Below are 26015 nucleotides of genomic sequence, written 5' to 3' on the forward strand. Positions count from 1 at the left end.
AAAACAGTCCATCTCCTCTTGCAGCATCCATATAACTTATTTTGAGTATTTATTGCATTTTAAAATATCTCAGCTTTTCCTTGCTGACATCTCTTGGTGACATCTCAACATATCCTCTGCCAGTGAAGGGTTTCTCATGTCGGTTATTTCCCCATCACAAGATTTCTGAAAGGAATTAATAATATTAATAAGCCTCTGACTGCCAGATGCTGGGACTGGACGATAGGGGATGGATCACTTGATAATCACCCTGCTTATTTCCTTTGATGCATCTGGCATTGGCCACTGTTGGAAGACAGGATACTGGGCTAGATCGACCATTGGTTTGACCCACTATGGCCATTCGTATGTTCTAATATCTCCCTCCTAGTCATAGAACCCGTTCAATCATAGGACTTTACTTTGGTACTGTAAAGTTGATAGACTCTCCTTCTCAAATCTTGGGAATGTGCTCTTTGTTTCACATGTTATTAAAGACCTAATTTTTAATCACAAGTACATCTGCAATGAGTGAGTGAGTTGCATGCTTTAATGGCTGATCTTGATTTCATCTAATCTGTGTTCTTTTTTAAAAAAAAATCTTATCTGGGTAAAACTAGATGTAAGAGGATATTCAATTTTTATTTGGATAGGACTACAGCTTTGTTTAAAAAAAACCATTTTTCCTAATCTAAAGTTGTTACCTAAATTGAGTTGGCTAACATGATTTGAAACATTTAACACCTAGTGTTGACACAGTTTAACACTTTTACAACTGTGTTAAAGTAATAGTGGGGGGGAAAAGACCCCCCCCCCCCTTGCCCAAGTAGCAGAGAAAAATTTGTATGATCTGTTAAAGATTTCAACAACCTTTTGGTAGTTATAACAGAAAAGGCAACTGGACTTGCGGAAGATGGAAGAAAGCCAACTAGTGTAGCATCTCCAGAAGAAACTGCACCTCCATGGCTGCCTGTAACAAGCAAAAGACCATATGACTCTGGCCTTTAATCTGACACCATCAGTTCCTAGGAGGCAGATGTCTACTCTTCTCAGAGGAACATCCACTACCTCAAATAAGTGGGTCATGGAAATATTGAGAAGAGGTTTGCTCTACAAACCTAAAACATCATAAATACTTGATTTATCTAATCCTTCATTCCAAAAAATCCCCAGAGATTCATGGAAGAAGCCATCGCTCATCTCATCTGGAGAGACTTTATCTTTAAATACACCAGGAACACACACTTCCATGTTGAATTTAAAATTGAGACTCTTCTTAATACTTTGTTTTCTTAAGGAATCTTCTGTGGTCCACAGATATGACTGGAGATAGGAAAAATCAAGATGTCATAATGACTGAAATAAGTGCAAATTCTTAACTTTTTCATGAGCTTTTTAGTCAGTCTAATGACATTAAGGTCACATGAATTTACATGCATGGATTTACCAGCTTGATTAAATAAATTCAAGAGGTATATAAAGAAAAGTAAACAAATGCCAGTTTTATTAATTTCTAATTATCAATGATATTTAGAAATGCAAGTAGTATCAGTAGAAACAGCTTACTCATTTTACCTCAAAGTGATATTGTTCTACTATTGCTACCACAAAAGATGCATTAACAAAAACTAAATATTGAGTAAACTTATAATTTAAGTGAGTTTCCATCTGAAAATATTAATCTGAAGTTATTGGGGGTGTAAAAAAGTAAAGAACTCTTGACATTTTGATCCATATGATTGTTCCCAGAAATGTTGTTATAAAGTAATATTCCTATTAATTTTGATTGTTTTAAAATATTCATTTGAAAAAATTAACTTGATATAAGAGATGTTTCAAATGTAAGATAGAACACTGTCAATTTCATCTTATTTATGTTCATAATATTAACTTTGGCATTGTCTATCTAATATTTAAAAGTATTTATTATAAAACAGAATAGCCAAATCAACTCAGAAACCTAACTATTGGTAAATAAAGGTCTGTTAGCATTCACTTAGAAGTTTTGAATTATATTCCTGACATTTAAAAAACTTTCTATAAAGTTCATAAACTCTTGAAAATGTTCTGTTAAATAGTTTAATAAAAATACAAAAACTGAATCATTTTTTCTTCTTGCACCAGTACATGTGCAAAGGTATTTTTGTCAGGATGTTTAGTTTGGTTTGGTTTGGGTTTTTGGCAAGCCATTAGCTTCTTTGTGTCTGTTTTCCTCATCTGTAAAATGGGATGATAATTATTACTATACTTCTCATGCAAGGGCATTGTGAAGCTTAATCAAAATGTTTGAAGTAGTTTGAAATCCTGAAAGGGAAGATGCTGTAAGTGTAAGGTTTTATTATTATTACTATTGCTTAATTTTGTCCTGCTCAAAATTATGTTAGAAATTTAGAGCTTGCTACTTACTAGCAGATCCTTTAGCAAAGGTACTCAAAAATTGGATTAATTTTGAACAAGCTCTGAAGACACATTTAAATCATAAGAATTGAGCTTTGCTGTGTCTTTCTCACAAATATATCATGCAAATAAGTAAGGTTACTTGAAGTGTTTTACCACAAGATTCAGAGCTCTTTCCAGTTCACAACTCTGACATTCTCATGGTCTTTAATTTAATCTTTATACTGTATGTCATATTTTAGTTCCTAGAACTGGGAAATTATTCCTGGAAACTGTATCCCAGCTGGGAAATTGTAAGAAAAAATATGTCCCCAAGATTTTAAAATGTATATGGATCTGTGAACCATGACAAATTTTGCAAGGCAGTGTTATATACTATGTTTGAAATTTTTTTTTTCCGCAGTTTAATTATAAAGCTTGTCAGATGATTTTCAGCCACTTTTAAAAAACCTTGAGAAAATTCAGGCTGCAATCCAAAGTGTTCATTGTAGGGGAAATTGTCTTAAAATTTCTTGCAATACATTTTCCATCTTTTTTGATGTGACTGATAATTTGACTATTGGTAATAAAACAATTATCTGATTAAAATTTTTCCCAAAGAAAAATTGTGAGTGAGAAAAAAAACACTCTCAGTTCAAAGATCCTCCCAAGCGCTTTTCAGCCTGAGAGTCACTAATCCTTGGCATGGGAAAGTTTTCAGATTGAACACTGGTCTTATTAAAAATGGTTGATTTCTTGAAAATTTAATGATCATGCTGCTTATTCCCCTTTATCATGTTAATCATCTCATCAAGCACAGTCTTCAGTTTATCACTTACCTACTTTACTGTGAGATCCTAAGACCGAGAAGACCTTTGTTCTGCTCTTGGCTGACCAATCCTGAGGATGCTGTGGCTCTGTACATGATGGGATAGTGCAATCGTAGAGTGTTGGGGAGGGGGCAGAAAGCTTGAGTGTCCCTCTTTTTGTATCCTGTCCTTATCTCCCAGGGATTGTGATTTCAGTGGAGGGAAAGAGAAAAAACGGAAATGGGATCCAATGAGTCTCTTTGCAGAGGATGTTGGAGCACTGTCATGAGGTTTCTTCTTACTCCCACAAATCACAATGGGAAAGGGAGAATCTTTTGCTCTGTGGTTCTGCCCTCTCCCTCACTGATAGCTGTTTCAGGCACAGCCCACCAGAATACCTACGCTGATCATTCAGATTCTCCTCAGCTATCACTCACTCCATTTCTCCCCTACTGGACTGTTGCGGAGCCACTGATTACCCCAATCTATCACTACATAGATCTTTATACTGTATCCATGCCATAATATCAAGATGCCTGTGTAGCGTCAGGATGCCTAAAATCATTCACCAGCTTCTTAACTGCTATTTATGGCAGCTTGGATGTGTAATCATGGACTTAATCCTTGGGCAGAGTGTGGAGTTAAATGGCACTAAATTGTTGAGGAGATGTAGTCTGTATTATCCTTCATGGCTCCAAAACCAGACAGTTTGCAGATAGCCTGTGGGCTCCTTGTAGACTCCTGAGCCAAGTTTAGGCCCACAGTTAGTGAATCTCTATTCTCATCAGTATTTGGAATCCATAGTGGATTTTTTGATATTGCTGCAAATATGTCTCTTCAGATCTTAATATAATATCTTGAACACGCCATGCCTTTGCTGCTGTTAGATTGCTCTCCAGAATTTGATATTGAATGAAAATTGGCAGTTTAACTAGTGTGAGCTAACAGATGCTTGTACTAAAGCACTTCATTAGCAATTTTTGAAGCAGAAAATTAAACATACATAAAGTACCACTGGTATTCATAAATACACTAATGTAACACATACTCATGATTTAAATCAGGCATCTTTCATTCCTAGATTACAAATAGTTTGTCATTGATCCCCAATTTAGGTTCTCTGCACATAGTATATATGACAGATCTAATTGCTCCATTGCATAAAGTTTTAAAAATGGTAAGCTGTCTCACCACTTGAGGACACACATTTATTCATTGGCGAGATACGCTGGTTAACATCAGTTTTCTTTCTAACCAACTTGTGAAGAATTCCATTTTGGAATTCCAGTATTGCCTTTAAGAAAATGTTTTTCTCAACTTCTAAATATTTTTCCAGATTTTACAGTCCTTTTATCATTATTTCCTTGTGTGTAAACTATATAGTTAATTAAAAAAATACTTTATTCTGTGAAAGAGCTTAATTTGAGCAGTCTCCAAGGGTATATTACTATTTTTTTTCTTTTGGGTAGTTTTTCTCTCTTCTTGAGTATAGGCAATTTCTTCTTTTGGGGCAAAGGGGAGTATATTAATGGTAGAGCTGCTCAAGATGTCATTTTTCAGATCTTTCCCAAAACTACTAGCCAATAAGGTACAGTCTATGCAGAAAGCCTTGAACAAGACTTTAGGACAGAGTTATTTTCTTCCCAGGAGGCAAGATTTTGTTTTTAAAGCCTTAACCTTAAGAGGCGGGGCTGGACTGGTCCTACAAGCCAGTTCTGAATTCAAGGAGATCCAAACATTGCAGTTGAAAGGGGAGCACTGGAGAGCTCTTTAGAACATCAGTGCACTTTCCTTATGATGGAAAATGTTAACCCTACATTCAGAAATTTCTTGCTAACTGGGAAACTTCCCCAGAGCCAAGAATAGTGACTGTTTCTGAGAAATCTGAAAACTGCAGCACTAACCATATCCTGATTTGTCAAAGCACATCTAATGTTCAGTTGACAGTTAGATGTGACATCAAAGTCCATGGAACCTACTTCAACAAAACATTGCAATGTCTTGGATTCTTCAGTTGCGCTTAGCCACAAAAAGGCTTGCGTTCGTGCCATATTTGCTTGGTGTTCTGTGGACGTGTAAATACTAGAAAAATACTGAAGTCCAGAGGTGTTTTCTGCGTACACAAGAATGAGGGAGCATTCTCCCATTGATAGGTAGCAGAGCTACTTTATGCCTTCCCTCCATTTCCTTTGCTGCCCAAAACAGTAAGAAGAAACATCAGCCAGGAGAAGGTCCTTTTCATTAGTGGCTCTTTGCTATACTTGAAAGCTTTGGCTCTTCAAGTGCTTGCTTATGGTCATTCCAAAGGAGGTATGTGCTTGCCCCAAGCACCGCTGCCAGAAGGTTTTCCCTCAGTGGTATTTGTCGGGTTGGCTCTGTTGCCCACTGGAGTTGCACTGGTATAAGGGTCATGCCAATGTGCAGCCCCTCTCAGTTCCTTCTTACCACCCATTATGGTCACTGGAACTATTTCATCCTTGTGTTCTACGATTACCCTCTCAGTGGAGTTTTCCAGCCTTCATTGTATATAATTATTCTTCTTCGAGTGCTTGCTCATATCCATTCCATTAGGTGTGCGCGCGCTGCGTGCACGATCGTCGGAAGATTTTCTACCCTAGCAACACCGGCGGGTCGGCTGTGGAGCCCCCTAGAGTGGCGCCTTCATGGCGCTGAATATATACCCCAGCCGACCCGGCGCCCCCTCAGTTCCTTCTTACCGCCCCTGACGGTCGTTGGAACTGTGGAGCGCGGCGTAGCTGTTCTCCACTCTCCCTAGCTTATCCAGTTATTCACAGTTATAGTTGTAGTTATAGTTGTTTATAGTTATATAGTTGGTTATTCACTTGTTTATAGTTGTTATATAGTTAAAAAAGGGGGATTAAGGGGGTTATCTCCCCCCTTTTTCCCCGGCCGCGTGGTCGGGCTCATGCCCAAGGCTCCCGGCTTCAAACAGTGCGCCTCCTGCGCTAAGCCTATGCCAACGAGCGACTCACACGACTCGTGTCTGAAGTGCCTGGGAGAGTCCCATCAAACAGATAAGTGCAAGATCTGTAAGGCCTTCAAACCGAGGACCAAGAAGGAGCGGGACTTTCGACTCCGGCAACTCCTTATGGAGGCAGCACTTAGCCCGGACGCTCCATCGGTGCGCCAGGCCCCGGCACCTAGCACCTCGGTGCGTAGTGCCCCAGCGGCACCGACCATGCCGACCACGGCAGACAAGCCTCCACGGCACCGGACCTCATCGGCACCGCACTCACAACAAGTGCCTCGGCGCCGTTCATCATCCCCGGGACATAAAAAATCCCATAAGGCGGGGACCTCAGTGCCGAAGACGCCGGCTCCCCCGGTGCCGGGGGTAGAGCCGCGTCCACCTGTAGAGCACCGAAAACAGGTGCCTCCAGCACCGTCGACTCCGGCTCCAAGGCCGTTGAGTCCGGTGCAGACAGAGTCACCATCGAGACCGGCGGTGACACAGTGCCTCCCGTCGACACTGGAGACTTTCGCGACGGCGAGAGACCTGATCGCCCTCACGGAGCCGGCACCGCCACAACCACCGGCACCGTCGGCACCGTTGACTCGCCCGGTCCAATCTAGGGGAAAACCTGCCTTGATGCGCCCTCCATCGCAAGGGCTGGAACCGCGGCACCGCTCTAGGTCCCGAAGCAGGTCCCCTCGCCGCTCGCAGTCCCGGCGCCGGATATCACCTCGGCACCGGTCGTACTCGCGGCCAAGATCATCGCGGCACCGCTCTATATCTCGACACCGTTATGATCGTCGGCACCGATCAACGTCGAGACGTAGCTCTCGGCACCGGTACGATCGACGCTCGACTTCGAGAGGCCGCTCCCGGCACCGGGCCTACTCTAGGTCATCGTCTCGATCCAGGTCCGACTCCCGGCACCGGCGAGGCCATCGGCACCGATCGCGATCTCGGCACCGATCACCGGCACCGCGTAGAGACAGAACATCTCTAGATCGGCACCGGACGGCACCGTATCATACGGGATTCGTCTCGACACAATCGGCACCGCCATGGCCATCGAGATCGGTGTCTCGCTCCTCTGAGGACCTGCCAAGATCGGCATACCCCCCTCAGGGACAAGCCGGGGACCGAGATTTAGGCCATTGGCAAGAGGGAGCAGAGGACCCTGACCAGGGCCCATCTCACTGGTCATTCTGGACCCCGTGGGCATACCACCAGGCGCAAGGGGCTCCAACAACCTCTCGCTCGGGTCACTCTGATACAAGGGCCCCAGAGTCCACCATCTCTCGCCCTCCTCCAGGGGGCATGGAGGCCTCTGTATCCACACCACCTGACGTTCCGGACCCAAGGGCAGGTGATGCTCCGACCCAGGAACAGGGAGAGCAGGATCCTCCCCTGGATCCCTTACCACCAGAGGCATCTTCCTCTTCCTCTCCGGATGAGGCAGTGGCGGGCACGTCATGCACAGGTCCACCCCCGATAGATCTTCGGGCTCATCAGGACCTGTTACGTAGGATGGCCCGTAACATGGACCTACAGACGGAGGAGATAGTGGAGGTGCAGGACCCCATTGTAAATATCCTCGCGGCGGATGTCCCATCAAGAGTGGCGTTGCCCCTGATCCGCACGATCCAGGCGAACGCAACTACGATATGGCAAACCCCGGCCTCTATCCCACCTACAGCGAGAGGGGTGGAAAGAAAGTACTTTGTCCCTTCCAAAGACTACGAGTACTTGTATACTCATCCCCAACCGTGTTCACTGGTGGTGTCATCAGTGAATGCAAGGGAGCGCCACGGTCAACAAGCTGCAGCGCCCAAATCAAAGGAGGCTAAGCGGCTCGATTTGTTTGGCCGTAAAGTTTATTCAGTGGGAGGGCTGCAACTTAGAGCGGCTAACCAGCAGGCGCTCCTGAGCCGCTACAACTTTAATTCCTGGAACTCTATGGGGAAGTTCAAGGAATTGGTTCCCCAAGAGTCCAGGGAAGAGTTTGGGGCCTTGGTTGAGGAGGGTAAGAAGGTGGCTCGGACCTCCTTACAGGCCTCCCTGGACATAGCGGACTCGGCCGCAAGAACTCTGGCCGCAGGTATCGCTATGCGCAGGACCTCCTGGCTCCAAGTTTCGGGTTTGCCCCCTGAATTACAGCAGACCCTACAGGATTTGCCCTTTGAAGGACAGGGGTTGTTCTCGGAGAAGACGGACTCTCGATTGCAGAGCCTCAAAGACTCCAGGACAATCATGCGCTCCTTGGGGATGCATGTTGCGGGTCCCCAGCGCAGACCATTTAGGCCCCAGCCTCAACGTTTTTACCCCCCTCCACCTCGTCAGAGACAGGACTCTGCCAGAAGGCGAGGGCGAGGTGGTAGGAGAAGATGGGCTGGTCCTCAACCCGGTCAGAACCAAGGGCCACCAAGACCACCTTCAGGTCCTAGACAGAACTTTTGAAGGTGCGGTCGAGGACGGCGCCCCAGTCATCCCCCAGGATCCAGCTCCCTCCTTTCGGGATCGCCTCTCCCACTTCCACCGTGCTTGGTCCCTTATAACTTCGGACCGTTGGGTCCTCCGCACGGTGGAGAGGGGATACGCTATCCAGTTTTCTTCTATCCCCCCCTCCCACCCCCCTTCCCCGTCCCTCTTCAGGGACCCTTCTCACGAGCAACTTCTTATACAGGAGGTTTCCACGCTCCTTGCCATGGGGGCCATAGAGGAGGTTCCGATAGAGTTAAGGGGCAGGGGATTTTATTCCCGTTACTTCCTGATCCCCAAGTCCAAAGGAGGTCTGCGGCCCATCTTGGACTTGCGCGGACTCAACAAATTCGTAGTAAAGTTGAAGTTCCGCATGGTCTCTTTGGGGGCCATTATCCCTTCCCTCGATCCTGGAGACTGGTTCGCCGCCCTCGACATGAAAGACGCTTACTTTCATATCGCAATTTACCCGCCTCACAGACGCTTCCTGCGATTCGTGATAAACACGGTGCACTACCAATTTGCAGTCCTTCCCTTCGGCCTATCCTCGGCCCCAAGAGTGTTCACGAAATGTATGGCTGTCGTGGCAGCGTACCTTCGTCGGCAAGGGATACAGGTGTTCCCGTACCTAGACGACTGGCTGGTGCGCGGTCGCACCAAGGAGCAAGTTCAAGCTCACGTCCACAGAATAGTGCACACATTCAACGAGTTGGGCATCCTACTCAACAAGGACAAATCCACTCTAGAACCTACCCAGAGAATAGAATTCATCGGCGCAGTTCTAGACTCCAGACGTGCACAAGCCATCCTGCCAGACAACCGCTTTGGCACCATCACGAACCTCATTCAAGGGCTCAAGGCCTTCCCAACTACCACGGTGAGGTCGTGCCTTACCCTGCTGGGTCACATGGCTTCCTGCACGTACGTAACCAGGCATGCCAGACTTTGGCTTCGCCCGCTTCAAACCTGGGTGTCATCAATATACCGCCCACATCGGGACAGCCTGAACATGGTGGTCACGGTCCCGAACTCGGTCCTGGCCTCCCTCACCTGGTGGCTAGATCACAATGTAGTCTGCGAGGGGATGCCATTTCACGCCCCACAACCCTCTCTGCACCTGGTCACAGACGCGTCATCTCTGGGTTGGGGTGCCCATCTCAACGAACATCATACCCAGGGCCTGTGGACTGCACCCCAGTTAGCCCTGCACATCAATGTTCGGGAACTGATGGCGGTGCGCCTGGCGTGCCAGGCATTCCTCAATCTCCTACGTGGCCGCTGTGTGTTAGTTCTCATCAACAACACCACGGCCATGTTTTACATCAACAAGCAAGGAGGAGCACGTTCGTCAATTCTATGCCAAGAGGCCATTCGCCTGTGGGACTTCTGCATCGCCCACTCAATCCACCTCACGGCATCGTTCCTCCCTGGAGTCCAGAACACTCTAGCGGACCGACTCAGCAGGTCCTTCCAGACGCACGAGTGGTCTATCCGTCCGGACATCATACATTCCATCTTCCGGAGGTGGGGGTTTCCCCAGATAGACCTGTTTGCATCTCGAGACAACAGGAAGTGCCACGTGTTCTGCTCCCTACAAGGTCGAGCTCCGGGCTCCCTCTCGGATGCGTTTCTCCTCCCCTGGAAAGGCCACCTGTTTTATGCCTTCCCTCCGTTTCCTCTGGTCCACAAGGTACTGCTCAAATTGCGCAGAGACCAGGCACAGGTAATTCTGATCGCTCCAGCGTGGCCGAGACAACATTGGTACACCACACTGTTGGAACTCTCGGTTCAGACACCGATCCCGCTTCCATTATGTCCGGATCTCATCTCTCAGGACCACGGCCGGTTGCGTCACCCCGACCTGCAATCACTCCACCTCACGGCGTGGCTGCTCCATGGTTCACCCAGGCAGAGCAGCAATGCTCGCACTCTGTACAACAGATTCTGCTGAGCAGTAGGAAGTCCTCAACACGGACCACGTACCTGGCCAAGTGGAAGCGGTTCTCCTGTTGGTGCGAACAACGAGCCACATCCCCGTTGCAGGCACCCATTCCTCTCATTTTGGAATATCTCCTCTCCCTAAAACAACAAGGGTTGGCGATATCTTCAATTAGAGTTCACCTGGCCGCTATATCGGCCTTTCACCCAGGGGAACTCGCGTCCTCGGTATTCTCTAACCCGATGGTCGTTAGATTCCTCAAGGGCTTAGACAGGACGTACCCTCAACAACGTCAGCCCGTCCCGATGTGGGACCTCAACCTGGTTCTCTCCAAGCTCACAGGTCCTCCATTCGAGCCACTGGCCACCTGTTCACTTCTGTACCTATCCTGGAAGACAGCCTTCCTCGTAGCCATCACCTCAGCAAGGCGCGTTTCTGAACTCAGGGCGCTTACCTCTGAGCCCCCTTATACAGTTTTTCATAAGGATAAAGTGCAGCTTCGTCCACATCCTGCCTTTCTCCCTAAGGTGGTTTCTCCTTTTCATATCAACCAGGATATATTTCTCCCGGTCTTTCATCCTAAACCACATGCCACTCGCCAGGATCAACGTTTGCATTCCCTGGACGTACGAAGGGCCCTGGCCTTCTATATTGACCGCACAAAGCACTTTAGAAAGACGAGGCAACTCTTCGTTGCAGTGGCCGACCGAATGAAAGGCTCACCGGTCTCATCACAACGCCTATCCTCCTGGATTACGTCTTGCATCCGGACTTGCTATGACCTGGCAGGTGTCTCAGCACCGCACCTCACCGCTCACTCCACGAGGGCCCAAGCTTCCTCGACTGCTTTCCTAGCACATGTTCCGATACAGGACATTTGTAGAGCGGCGGTTTGGTCATCAGTCCACACGTTTACAGCTCACTATGCACTAGTGCAGCAGTCCAGGGACGATGCTGCATTCGGGTCAGCGGTTTTGCACACAGCAATGTCTCACTCCGACCCCACCACCTAAGTTGGGCTTGGGAGTCACCTAATGGAATGGATATGAGCAAGCACTCGAAGAAGAAAAGACGGTTACTCACCGTTATAACTGTTGTTCTTCGAGATGTGTTGCTCATATCCATTCCAAACCTGCCCCCCTTCCCCACTGTCGGAGTAGCCGGCAAGAAGGAACTGAGGGGGCGCCGGGTCGGCTGGGGTATATATTCAGCGCCATGAAGGCGCCACTCTAGGGGGCTCCACAGCCGACCCGCCGGTGTTGCTAGGGTAGAAAATCTTCCGACGATCGTGCACGCGGCGCGCGCACACCTAATGGAATGGATATGAGCAACACATCTCGAAGAACAACAGTTACAACGGTGAGTAACCGTCTTTTTCTTGATCTTAGTAGTTAGTTAGCTTAGCGAAACCCTGGTAAGCAGGGTTATTCTCTGCCCAGTACTGGACCATGCATTGGTCTCTAGCTTTTAAGCCTTGTGCCTCATGCCATAAGCCTATGCCTGTGAGTGACCCCCCCATTCCAGCTGCCTTAAGTGCCTGGGAGAAGCTCACGTGCAGGAGCGTTGTAAGATCTCCCAAGACTTCAGAACCACCATATTCTCCAGAACCATGGTATCCTTCAAGGACAAGGTCCAATTGCATCCTCATCCAGCTTTCCTTCTAAAGGTGGTTTCACAGTTCCATATAAGCCAGAATATCTTCCTACTGGTCTTCTATCCAAAACCACGTCAACAGAGAAGAACAAAGGCTCCACTCGCTAGACATCAGATGTCACTGGCTTTCTACATAGAAAGTACTAAGCCATTTCGGCAGGGCTGGCCTCACCATGAGGCAAACTGAGGCGGCCGCCTCAGGTGCCAGACTGGGGGGCGGGGGGTGCCACTAGGACCCAGAGTGTAGAAAATTGTGTCTGCTGCTGGTGCATATGTATTCTCTCTGCTCTAGATGCACAGAGATGGTGGAGTGCTGTGCCGGAGGAAGGAGAGCACAAGAGACATAACCAGCAGGCAGGAGAAAAGGTGAGAGGGAATAACAGAAAGCAGCAGGAGCTGCAGGGAGAGAGAGGAGGAGCCTCTTACGTACCTCTCTAGCACCCCCAGGAGCTTGGACTGATTTAACACCAGCTTTTCAAGGAACTTCCTGTTTCCTGCTGCTTCCCTGAACCCACTTCAGGAGAACAGGCAGTCAACTGAAGTAGTAGGAGCCAGCTAGGCCCTTAAGACGTTGATATCTTCCCTCACTCAGGCCCTGCTACCAGCCTGCTTATTTGTCCCCTTCAATTGAGTGTTGAGAGCCACTATAGCTGGCACAGAACAGCAGTCATCAGTGAAAGAAGAAAATGCCCCTCTGGGGCAGCATTCAGGAAAAAAAAAAAAAAGAAAGAAAGAAAGAAAGCAAAGGAAGCTTTTCCTCTAAGCAGGAAGGAGCTCTCCTGAGAACATACAGAGAAATGTTCATGGTGAGCCTTCCAGCCCCAGTGAGGATGTGAGTGGTGAGGAGATGCCTGATCTTCCAGTTAGTCAGAGTGCAGGTGACCTGGCAGCTACTGCTGCATCCATATCTCCATCTCAAATGGATGTAACCATGCACATTCCTGAAGAAAAGTGTAGATCAGAGAAGAGTGTGATGCATTCCAAAAAAGGGAAAAAGATTACAAAGCAGGAGATTTAGACCAAGCTGGATGAGCAACCGACTCAAAGGGGCGATTAGGAAAAAACAGAAAGCGTACAAAGAGTGGAGGAGGGGAGGGATTAGTAAAGAAACTTACCTTAGTGAAGTCAGAGAATGTAGAGATAGAGTGAGAAAGGCCAAAGGCCGTGTAGAGTTGGACCTAGCGAGGGGAATTAAAAGCAATAGTAAGAGGTTTTACAGCCACATAAATAGGAAGAAAGCAAAGAAAGAAGAAGTGGGACCGCTGAAGACTATTGCCGGAGAGGAGATTAAAGACAATCTAGGCATGGCGCAATATCTCAATGAATATTTTGCATCGGTGTTTAATGAGGCCAATGAAGGTATTAGGGATACTAGCACCACTACAGAGGGGCATTCAGGATGGGGGATTACCGTATCCGAGGTAGAAACAAAACTTGAATGCCTTAATGGGGCTAAGTCGGGAGGACCGGACGATCTTCATCCGAGAATATTGAAGGAATTGGCGCGGGAAATAGCAGGCCTATTAGCGATAATATTTAATGAATCTGTAAACTCGGGGGTGGTCCCGTTAGACTGGAGAATAGCTAATGTGGTTCCTATTTTCAAGAAAGGGAAAAAAAGTGATCCGGGTAACTACAGGCCTGTTAGTTTAACATCTGTAGTGTGCAAGGTGTTAGAGAAAATTCTGAAAGAGAAACTAGTTGAGGACCTGGAGGTTAGTGGCAATTGCGATAAATTACAACATGGTTTTACGAAGGGCAGATCGTGCCAAACGAATCTGATCTCCTTCTTTGAGAAAGTAACGGATTTATTAGATAAGGGAAATGCGGTGGACCTAATATACCTGGATTTCAGTAAAGCGTTTGATACTGTACCCCATGAGGAATTATTGGTTAAACTGAAAAACATGGGGATCGATATGAAAATCCAGAGGTGGATAAGGAATTGGTTAATGGGGAGAATGCAGCGGGTCGTATTAAAGGGTGAACTGTCGGGTTGGAGGGAGGTTACTAGTGGAGTGCCTCAAGGTTCGGTTTTGGGACCCATTTTATTTAATCTGTTTATAACTGACCTCGGAACCGATTGCAGGAGTGGGCTGATAAAGTTTGCGGATGATACGAAGGTGGGAGGCGTTGTAAATTCGGAGGAGGATAGGGATATCCTGCAGGGAGACTTGAATGAGCTTGTGAATTGGAGTATCAGAAATAGGATGAAATTTAATAGTAAAAAGTGTAAGGTGATGCATTTGGGGATGACTAATAACAATTTTAGTTACAAGATGGGGACGCATTGGTTAGAAGTAACGGAAGAGGAGAAGGACCTAGGGGTCCTCGTAGACCGCAGGATGACTATGAGTCGACAATGCGACGTGGCGGTGAAAAAAGCCAATGCTGTCTTGGGATGCATTAGGCGAGGTATATCTAGTAGGGATAAGGAGGTCCTGCTTCCGTTGTACAAGGCACTGGTGAGACCTCATTTGGAGTACTGTGTGCAGTTCTGGTCTCCCATGTTTAAAAAAGATGAACTCAAACTGGAACGGGTGCAGAGAAGGGCCACTAGGATGATCAGAGGAATGGAAAACCTGTCGTATGAAAAGAGACTAGAGGAGCTTGGGTTGTTTAGTCTGACAAAGCGAAGGCTGAGGGGGGATATGATTGCTATCTTTAACTATATTAGAGGGATTAATACGAGGGAGGGAGAAGAATTATTCCAGCTTAGTACTAATGTGGATACGAGAACGAATGGATATAAACTGGCCGTGGGGAGGTTCAGGCTTGAAATTAGACGCAGGTTTCTGACCGTCAGAGGGGTGAAATATTGGAACGGCCTTCCGAGGGAAACGGTGGGGGCGACGGACCTGTCTGGTTTTAAGATTAAGTTAGATAAATTTATGGAGGGAATGGTTTAATGGTAAAACATAGTAGTCAAGGAAAACCAAGAAATGGTAGGTAAATTGTATAATGGCTGACAGGGGTCAGGCTGGAGACTCTTGCCTATATGCTCGGGGTCTTACTGATCGCCATATTTGGGGTCGGGAAGGAATTTTCCTCCAGGGCAGATTGGCTGAGCCTCTGGAGGTTTTTCGCCTTCCTCCGCAGCATGGGGCAGGGATCTCTAGCAGGAGGGTCTCTGCCGATTGAAGTAACCTAAAACAGGATTGGGGACTTCAACAGCAGAGTCCAGGGAAGGGGTAGGGACGGTTTTATGGCCTGCAGCATGCAGGGGGTCAGACCAGATGATCATAATGGTCCCTTCTGACCTTAAAGTCTATGGGTCTATGAGGCGCAAGAAACAGCTGCTGCTGAGTTTAGTTCCTTAAGTCTAGATGATCCAGGACTGTGGACACACTTGAGCAGTAGCCTGAGGGACTTCCTTGTACTGCATGGGCCACAGCAAGTGAAAAACTTAATGTTCCCCAAAGACAATGAAAATAGCAGTTTCCATCTAACACATTACTGGCGTGAAATCCCCAATGGTGACAAAGTGGAGAGGTCATGGCTTATGTACTCAAAAACCCAGAATGCTGCATACTGTTCTTGTTGCAAACTCTTCCAGTCTAATGTTCCAGTCACATTGGGTTCTACAGGAACAAAGGACTGGAAAAATCTGGCTAGAAATCTGGCATGCCATGAGTAGGCAGCAAATCATCAGAGAGCATTCCATAGGTGGAAAGAGCTTGAGATGAGACTAAGGTTAAAGGCCACCATAGATGATCATCATCAAGAGAAGATTGCATCAGAGTCTCTTTACTGGCAAAATGTTCTGAAAAGGCTCATTGCCGTTGTGAGTATGCTTGCTACCCAAAACCTAGTACTGCGTGGCACTTCAGATCAGCGGTATGTGCCAAACAATGGAAACTTCCTTAAAATTGTGGAGCTGATGGCTGAGTTAGATGCTCCTCGAATACAGCATCTAAGAAGAGTCACCACCCAAGAAATGTACACACACCATTACCTTGGAAAAAACATTCAAAATGAGATCATACAGTTACTGGCAACAAAAGTCAAACAGAAGATTGTGGCAGATCTGAAGTCCGCAAGATATTACTCTGTTATTCTGGACTGCACACCTGACATCAGCCATACGGAACAAATGAATTTAATGGTGCGTTTTGTAACGACAACCGAATCTAGTGAAAATGTCCCTGCAATGGTGACTGTCAGAGAGCATTTTCTAGAATTTATTGACATTGATAATACTACAGGAGCTGGTATAACAAATGTGCTTCTTAAAAAGCTGGACGATATGGGAATTGTGATAGCTGACATGAGAGGTCAGGGCTACGATAATGGTGCCAACATGAGAGGAAAGAACAGAGAAGTGCAGACATGGATCCAACAGTTAAACCCTCGTGCTTTTTGTGTCCCATGCTGAATTTTTTTAATGTAATTCAAAGCATTTATGTATTTTTCTCTGCATCAACTCATCGATGGCAAATTTTGAAGCAACATCTGGGAATATCCTCTCTGACACTGAAACCACTGAGTGCCACATGATGGGAAAGTCGAGTGGAGGCGATAAAGCCTATTAAACACCAAATTGGGAAGATAGATGATGCCATATTGCCATTATGGAGGATAATGCTATGACAGGAACTGTTCGTGGGAGAACAGTGGCAGAGGCAAATGGAATCACCAGAAACATAAATCACTTCAAATTTCGGTGGGGCTTAGTGTTGTGGCATGACATACTGTTTGAAATAAATGTTGTAAGCAGGAGACTCCAAGGTGTTGACCTGGATATATCTGGAGCAATGGAACAACTGGACAAAGCAAAGTCATACCTACAGCCTTTCCAGTCAGATGAGGGATTTCAAAACGTTCTGAAGAGTGCACAAAAGTTGGCAGAGGAACTTCACACTAAAGCTATTTTCCCACCCATTCAAGAATACAAGCATCACGGAAGAAGATGACATTTTGATTACGAGGCACGGGATAATCCCATAAGAGACCCCAAACAACAATTCAAAGTTGAATTCTTTAACCAGGTGCTAGATCGTGCAGTACAGTCAGTTGAACGTTTCATGCAGTTCAAGGAACACAGCAGTATATTTGGGATGTTGTATGATATTCCCAAACTCCTCACTATACCTGAAGAAGACCTATACCAGCAATGCAGGGCACTAGAGACAGCGTTGACACATGATGACATGTGCGATATTGATGCGAGTGATTTAGGTGATGAACTGAAAGCCCTTTCAAGATACATTTCAGCAGGATCAACTCCAAAGGCTGTTCTGGAATATATGTGCACAAATAAGATGACCACCCTCTTTCCAAATGCTTTTGTAGTTCTGCGCATACTTCTAATACTTCCTCTAACAGTTGCCATTGGAGAACGTAGCTTCTCCAAGCTGAAGTTAATAAAAACACATCTATGCTCCACAATGACACATGAGAGGTTGGTTGGCCTTGCAACCATCTCAGTAGAGCATGAGCTGGCCCAGACTGTGGACCTTCAGGAAGCAGTTCAAATCTTTGCAACGAAGAAGGCACAGAAAGCACCATTTTGAATATCAAACAGATAAAAATGCCAGTGTTTACTTTGCAGACAAGAAAAGTTACATTTGCTGTTCAGGCGTTTGAAAGTTACATGTTACTTAAAAATTTTGAACAAGGCATTTTAAGTTGTTAGTTCTCCTTTATTGGGGTAGGTAGCAGAGCAGTTCCATGAGATGAATAGAATAGGAAGAAGGCAGAATTGAGACCTTTCAAAGTTTTGGCCCAAGGGATGTGGCATGGGGGGTGTTATTTGAGCCCCCTGCCTCAGGTGCCAAAATGTCGTGGGCCGGCCCTGCATTTCGGAAAACTACTCAGCTATTCATGGCCATTGCAGACAGAATGGAAGGTCTTTCCGTCTCAGCCCAGAGAAATTCATCATGGATCATACCCTGCATCTGCACATGCTATGACCTGGCAAAGGTCCCTGCCCCTCCTGCCCTGATAGTACATTCCACAAGGGCCCAAGCATCTTTGGCAGCATCCATAGCACAAGTTCTTATGCAGGACATTTATAGAGCAGCAATGTGGTCATCAGTTCACACTTTTGCTTCTCACTACGCCATCACTCAACAGGCTAGAGACAATGATGTAATTGGCCGAGTCGTGTTGCAATCAGCATGTCAATAAACTCTGAACCCTTCACCTGCACCTGCTTGGGAGTCCCCTATATTGGAATGCACATGAGCAAGCATGCAAGAAAGAAAAAATGGTTACTAACCTTTCCGTAACTTGTTCTTCAAGATGCGTTGCTCTTGTCCATTCCAAGACCTTCCCTCCTATCCCTCTATTGGAGTTGGCTGGCAAGAAGGAGATGAGGGAGCTGTGGTTTGGCAGGACCCTTTATACTGGCACTATGACTGCGCAACTCCAAGGGGCACCAGAGCTGACCCAATGAATACTACTGAGGGAAAAAATTTTGGCGGCTGTGCTCGGGGCGAGCACACACCTACATTGGAATGGGCATAAGTAATGTATCTCAAATACAACAGTTACAGAAAGGTTAGTAACCATTTTTTCTCAGACCTCTCTTTTCAATCACTTCTGCATTTAAAATGTTCAGTGTTTCCATATATGCAGTATTGCCGCTTCTACTCATCCACAGCAAGTAAATTACTTGAGCAGTTGGCTGGAATCTGGTGCTTAATCTGTAGACTGTGCTGCCAGCTGCTCTAGGAGCTGCCTTTAGTAGCCCTCTCAAAAATGCAGTCATCTGTACTCTTCTTAGTGTTTCATTCTCTTCCTAGAGCTCTGCATCCAGAATATAGGTAGGGTGACCAGATGAAAAGAACATAATATTGGGACACATAGGGGGGCGGGCCAAAGCAACAACAACAACAAAAAAAGCTGGAGTGCAAAATATCGGGACAAATAGTGTCCTGACCATACATCGGTCGGGATGCAGGACAAACAACGAAATATCAGTACAGTCTCGATTTCATCGGGACGTCTGGTCACCCTAAATATAGGTGAGGATAGATCAAGGCTACAAAGAGCTGGAGGAGGATATCCAAGAACCCTCAAGAGAGTCTTCAACAGACCTACCTTAATCATGCTGTGTGGCATCCTTTTGGTGCCTCTACCATTTCACCTTCCCCCAGTGGCAGCACTCCTTCCAGCATCACCACATCCTCCTTCCACAAACACATGTTCTCTCTTCTTCCTTCCTTCTGCTTACCCACACAATCACCACATCATCTCACTTTCTCCTCTCCAAATAACTAGCCCAGAGAGCACTTCCTGTCTCCCAATACAAGTAGGCTACATTTGCAAAGTTTACACAAATCTTACAAACACAGACTGCAATAGTAGGTATTTCCTGGCTTAGTACATTTTTACAAGACTGCATTAATACTGTAGTCAGGTAATTCTTTCAGATAAAAATTAAATATTATGTAGTCACATCTTGTTATAGATCAGGATAAACTTTCTATAGGAGTGCTTCATAAAGGGTTTATGAATGATATTGTAAGTATTCTGGTGAATGAAGATCATTTTTGGGTTTCAATCTGCAGTCCGCATAGACTCGAAATGTTGATTTCATTAAGTAGGAAGTTAAACACTATAAAGAGCTACAGAACTGGGCTCCCTGCAGCACTTTGGAATGCACATTCTATGTTGAAAGGGGCCCAATTACAAAAAAAAAAAAAATACTAGAAAATTTCTATCCTTTTGCACCTAGAGTAATTTACAAGAAATAGATACAGGAGCATTTATCTTGAATTGAACCTCTCTGAGTTAATCTAAATGCTTTGCTGTCTAGAATTCTTTTTTAGTCATTTAATATTTTTGAAGTACTATATTTTTGTTTGTTTTTTTGACTCATGAAAAGTGTAGAAAAATGGAGTAACGGTAAGATATTTAGTAAAAGTTTCTTTTTATTTCCATAGCCAGAACAATGCAAGAGAAAAAAGAAATGGTATACAAGTGCATTGGAAGAAGCAAACAAATTACTTATGTTTTCTGCTCCGCAAAGACTTGAAATGTGCCAGCTATCAGAAAATGGTATAATCCATATTTTTCAGCACTGTTTGTAAATAAAGTTAGTCATATGCAGAGGGTTTTTTTCCCAGTCATAATGTTGGAAGATTTTAAGAACATGCTAATATTATAATAGGAAAAATGTAGTGTGTGTGTAAGTGTGTTGTATAATATGTCTCACTCGCAATGGATTTCCTTTACAGATGCCCTTGTATTGAAAGGAGATGTTGGTTCACAAGTAATTTATAATTGAGTATTATTAAAATAAATTACTTTTGCATGGCTAGTGAGAAAGTGATGTGCAATTACTCTTGTCTAAGATTTTTTTTTTAAATTGGTTGGTTTAAAAGGACCTTGCATTCATAAGGCTAAGTTTATGACAAGCCTTAAGTTTAAAAACTAACCTGTTTTATCTAAGCATACACCATAAAAGGCAAAAAAAGCACAATACAGTTGATATTTTTTTCCAGGACCAGTCTGTAGTCTATAGCACTATAGTCTATAGTTTGTGAAGAGATTGATAGCACAGTTAGTGCTAATCTGGCTAGGGAAACTGTGGAAATCATTTTAGCACCGTTCTGAGAAAAACAATATTTAAAAATTATCTTTTTAGCTTGCTTTTGTCTTAGATAATTGATCTAAACTTTTTTTTTAAAGTATAGTGTTAAATTACATGAAAACGACCATATGCTCTTTTCTTCTTTTGGAATATTGCAGACAAACATCTTCACAGTTAACCTTTAAGTTAGCTTTAATTTTTTATTGTTCTGTAAGCAGTAAAGTTCTGTTGACTTTCAGAGCTGGGGGAGTCAGCTATTTAGTGTTTTTTGTTCTTGTAATGTGGGTCAGCGTGCCTAGTACTCTGGATGAGTGCTACTTTTTATTTTTCTATAAATCCAGAGAAATAACATTAACCATCACAATTAAACCATTTAGTACAATATTATTACTAAAAGATAACGTGCTAAGGATACATGTAGCTGATAGCTAAGAGTAGTGAGGCATGTTCATCAAAAATAGGAGTCTTGTGCATTGTAGCTGCATTTCCATATTGTGCATCCTGCATTATTTAATCCTCTAGGAGCTCATCAGACTCAAAATTATGATGTAAACACGTGTTGCTTTTACAAATTGACAGCATACTTTGAGGTTATCCAAATGTAGTTCTAAGCCCCAACCCATGCTAGACAGCTATGAGGAGATTTACCACCCCAGTGGGAACCTCAGGTAATATTGTTTTTCAGGCGTATACAGTGCCTCCTAGAGTGCAATTACTGCAGTACTGTTTGACAAGATGCTCACTCTGCCTGAACTGGGCTAGCAGAGTGTATAAAACATTGGAGGACCTGGATTCTTCCTATCCACTCTGGGAAGCTAGCACTATTAACTATTAAGAATTATCTTAGAACAGTCCTTGTATTCATCCTCAGACCAGGGACACTAGTAAATGAAGGATCCTTGTATTCTATCTCCACCCACCTGTATACCTGCACAAAGCTGGGAACAGTCAAGCACTGTTCTAAACATTCTATATATGTATTTGGTCCCTAAGTATTTTACTCAAAATGCAGAATTTCAGTTTGTGTAATAGTAAATGCCACAGCATCTCTCCAGTCTGGCACTAATTCATTTACCCCAAAGTTAGCCGTAGTGCCATTTATTTTGCCATGGGAACTTTTCTTCCATTACTAAAATGTTAACATCTCAGAACCTCACAGGTAACACTTTAGCTGGGTTTTGCACAAACACTCCCTGAGTATATCTTCTCCTTTGGGACTCAACTTAGCCAAATTAAGTCACTTTATGGGAAGGGAGAGCTTGTGTACCCTCTAGACCAGGAAAAGGTTCTGTAATACTAGTAAATTAAATCTGCTCCTGTTTAAAAGCCAAATCTAAGCCAAATCTAAGCAATAATGCTTAGTAAGTATATGAAGATAAAAGACGGTTACTCACCTTCTTGTAACTGTTGTTCTTTGAGAGGTATTGTTCACATCCATTCCAATTAGGTGTGCGTGCACTGAGTGCATGGTCATCAGAAACTTTTTCCCTTAGCAGCTCCCATCAGGTCGGCCTGGAAGCCCGCTGGAGTGGCTCCCTCATGGCTCTCAATATATGACCCTGCCAACCCAACCCCCCTTTGGTTCCTTCTTGCCGGCTACTCCGACAAAGGCGAAGGAGGGTGGGTATTGGAATGGACGTGAACAACACCTCTCGAATAACAACAGTTACAAGAAGGTGAGTAACTGTCTTTTTTTTTCTTCGAGTTCACGTCAATTCCAATTAGGTGACTCCCAAGCTCTCCCACGGGGGTGGGGTTGGAGTTAAGGAATCATTGACTGGAGCACTGCTTTACCGAGAGCTGCATCATCTCTAGCCAGATGTGTGATGGCATAGTGGGTGGCAAAGGTATGCACCGAGGACCAGGTAGCCGCTCTGCAGATCTCTTGGATGGGCACCTGGGCCAGGAAAGTGGTGGAAGAGGCCTGAGCCCTTGTCGAGTGAGCCATTATAGCTGGGGCTGGGACCTTGGCGAGGTCATAGCAGGCACAGATACAGTCCGTAATCCAGGAAGAGATGTGCTGTGAGGAGACCGGAAGTCCCTTCTCTGGTCTGCCATTGCTACAAACAGCTGGTTTGACTTCCTGAAAGGCTTTGTGCGTTCCGTGTAGAACTCTAACGGCCTCTACATATCTAATGAGTAGAACTTCAACTCCTGTGCATTGGCATGTGGCTTGGGATAGAAAACGGGTAGAAAAATGTCCTGGCTGAGGTGGAATTGGGATACCACCTTGGAGAGAGAAGCTGGGTGCGACCTGAGTTGTACCTTGTCCTTGTGGAAGAGTGTGTGTGTGTGTGTGGAGGGGGGGTCAGAGGTTAATGCTTTTAGCTCCGATACCCTCCTGGCCAATCTGATTGCAACCAGAAAGGCTACCTTCCACGAGAGATACAGAAGGGAACATGTAGCAAGTGGTTTGAATGGGGCTCCCATAAGCCTAGCTAGGACCAGATTGAGGTCTCAAGTCAGTATCGGTGGGCGAGACTGAGGGGGTAAGCGTTCCAGGCCCTTAAGGAAACGGCCCACCATAGGATTGGTGAAGACTGAATGCCCCAACTCTCTGGGTTGGAAAGCTGAGATGGCTGCGAGGTGCACCTTGATAGATAATCTAGACAGGCTTTGCAGCTTCAGGTGTAGGAAGTAGTCTAGGATGAATGGTATAGATGCCTGGAGTGGAGATACTCGACTGAGATTACCAGCACAAAAAAACGTTTCCATTTGGCCATGTAGGTGGCTCTGGTGGAAGGTTTCCTGCTACCAAGGAGCACCTCCCTCACCAATTCCATGCACTGGAGCTCCCTTGCGTTTAACCATGAAGCTTCCAGGCCGTGAGGTGCAGGGACTGGAGGTCTGGGTGAAGCAGGCGGCCGTGGTCCTATGTAATTAGATCGGGAAGGAGCTGCAGCGCAATGGGGATGCTGACTGACAGCTCCAGAAGTGTGGTTACCAATGTTGACGTGGCCATGTTGGAGCGAGCAGAATTATCTCTGATTTGTCCCTGCAGATCTTGAGGAGAACTTTGTGGACAAGTGGTATCAGAGGGAAGGCATACAGTAGGTGGTTCCTCCATTATATCATGAACGCATCCAAGATTGATCCTGGGCTGTGTGCTTGGAAGGAGCAAAATGTTGGACACTTCCTGTTGCTCCTTGTGGCGAATAGGTCCACCTGGGGAAATCCCCACATCTGGAAGATGGAGTGGGTGATGTCCGTCCGGATAGACCACTCGTGATTGCAAAATGACTTGCTGAGGTGGTCTACAAGCTCGTTGCGTGCTCCTGGAAGATAGGATGCCTCCAGGTGAATGGAGTTGGCTACACAAAATTCCCACAGGTGGAGAGCCTCCTGACAGAGAGGGGAGGAGCAGGCTCCGCCCTGCTTGTTTATGTAGAACATGGCGGTGGTGTTGTTGGTCAGCACCGCCACGCAGTGACCTTGCAATACTGTATGGAAGATTTGGCAGGCTACTCTTACCACTCTGAGTTCCTTTATGTTAATGTGGAGCAGGATCTCGGACTGCGACCACATGCCTTGAGTCTGTAAGTGTCCTAGGTGTGCCCCCCAACCGAGGTCTGACTCATCCGTTATGAAGGTCATGGATGGTTGAGGGGTGGTGAATGAGACTCCTTCGCAGATCATGCGAGTGTCCAACACCATCCTAGGCTGCCTAGGACTCGTGGCGGTACTGTTACTACCGAATCTCTGGGGATGTAGACTGTCCCGACCCATGTGATAAGCCGTAGCGAGCCATGCCTGGAATGGTCTGAGTCTCATCCTGGTGTGCCGCACCACATAGGTGCATACCGGCATGTCCTCGCGGTGGTGGTGGGGTATTGTCTGAGCATCTGAATGACATGTGACAGTGTTTGTTTGGAATCTGGGTTGTGGCAGGATGGCTTTTGCCTGAACCGAGTCCAGCGCCACCCCAATGAATTCTATTCATTGGGTGGGTGACAAAGTTGATTTGTCTACATTGAGGAGGAGACCCAGCCTCTGGAAGGTCTCTCTGACTAACCGGACAGGGGACTCCACCTGTTCCCTGGAGCGCCCTCGCAGGAGCCAATCATCTAAGTAGAGGTACACCTGCACCTGTCTCTTTTGGAGAAAGGCTGAGACAACTGACATATATTTGGTGAACACCCTTTAAGCCTCAGCCAGTGCAACAGCAGAGGCAATACCAACCCAGCCCTAGGCAGGATACTTACCGCCAGAGGGGCAGGAATTCATGGCGTAGGCCTTTCAACCCTCCCTCAGGCCAAGGGCAGGGGGCTGTTGATAACCCGAATGGGAGCACCGTGAACTGATAATGTATGTGGTTGACAACGAACCTCAGAAAGTGTCTGTGGGATGGCCAGATGGCTATGTGCAAGTATGTGTCTTTCATGTCAAGGGTAGCGTACCAGTTCCCTGGATCCAGAGAAGGGATAATTGTGCTCAGGGAGACCATGCGGAACTTTAACTTTACCATGAACTGATTGAGTCCTCGCAGGTCTAAGATGGGTCTGAGACACCCCCTTTGCCTTGGGTATTAGGAAATAATGGGAGTAGAATCACTTGCCCCTTAGCTCCTTAGAACCTCCTCCACCATTCCCATGGCGAGGAGCGCCTGCACCTCCTGGATAAGGAGTTGATCATGAGGGGGTCCGTGAAGAGGGGTGGGAGGGAAGGGAGGAGCAGAATTGGAGATAATATCCCACTTCTACTGTGCGAAGAACCCAGTGGTCCGATGTTATATGGGACCATGCATGGTAGAAGTGGGATAGACGGTTCAAAAAACATGGGGAAGGATCTGTAGTGGTGTCTGGTACGCCATCCTCGGGCGTCCCTTCAAACCCCTTGCTTGGGTCCCGATGATGGCTTGGTTGGGCTCTGCCCTTGGCCTGAGGGAGAGTTGGAAGGCCTACACCATGAATTCCTGTCTCCAGGTAAGTATCCTGCCAAGGGCTGTGTTGGTATTGCCTCTGCTGTTGCACCGGCTGAGGCTTAAAGGGCTTTCTCAGGGTGGGGCAGGTGTGTTCATCCCCAGAGATTTCATGGTTGCCCTGGAGTCCTTACGGCTGTGAAGCCTTGAATCAGTCTGGTCAGAAAACAGCCCTGCACCCTCAAAGGGAAGGTCCTGCAGGGTCTGCTGAACATCCGGGGGAAGCCCAGATGCTTGGAGCCAAGGTGTTCTCCTCATGACCATCCCTGAGGTGATGGTATGTGTCGCGGAGTCAACCGAGTCAAGTGGGGCCTGCAGGGATGTCCTGGCAACTGCCTTCCCCTCCTCGACCA

At 46.1% G+C, this 26015-nt stretch overlaps 1 protein-coding gene across 1 annotated transcript in view; it reads left to right on the forward strand.

Moving 5' to 3' along the window:
- ZCWPW2 (zinc finger CW-type and PWWP domain containing 2) overlaps nt 1-26015 on the forward strand; it is a 109670-nt gene that overhangs the window by 30193 nt on the left and 53462 nt on the right. The window contains exon 3 of the mRNA XM_034759384.1: nt 20095-20209. Coding sequence (XP_034615275.1) covers nt 20095-20209 — 115 coding nt within the window. The remainder of the gene's footprint in view (nt 1-20094; nt 20210-26015) is intronic.

The sequence above is a fragment of the Trachemys scripta genome, chromosome 2 (assembly GCF_013100865.1).
Source record: "Trachemys scripta elegans isolate TJP31775 chromosome 2, CAS_Tse_1.0, whole genome shotgun sequence".
NCBI classification, from domain to species: Eukaryota; Metazoa; Chordata; order Testudines; family Emydidae; genus Trachemys; species Trachemys scripta.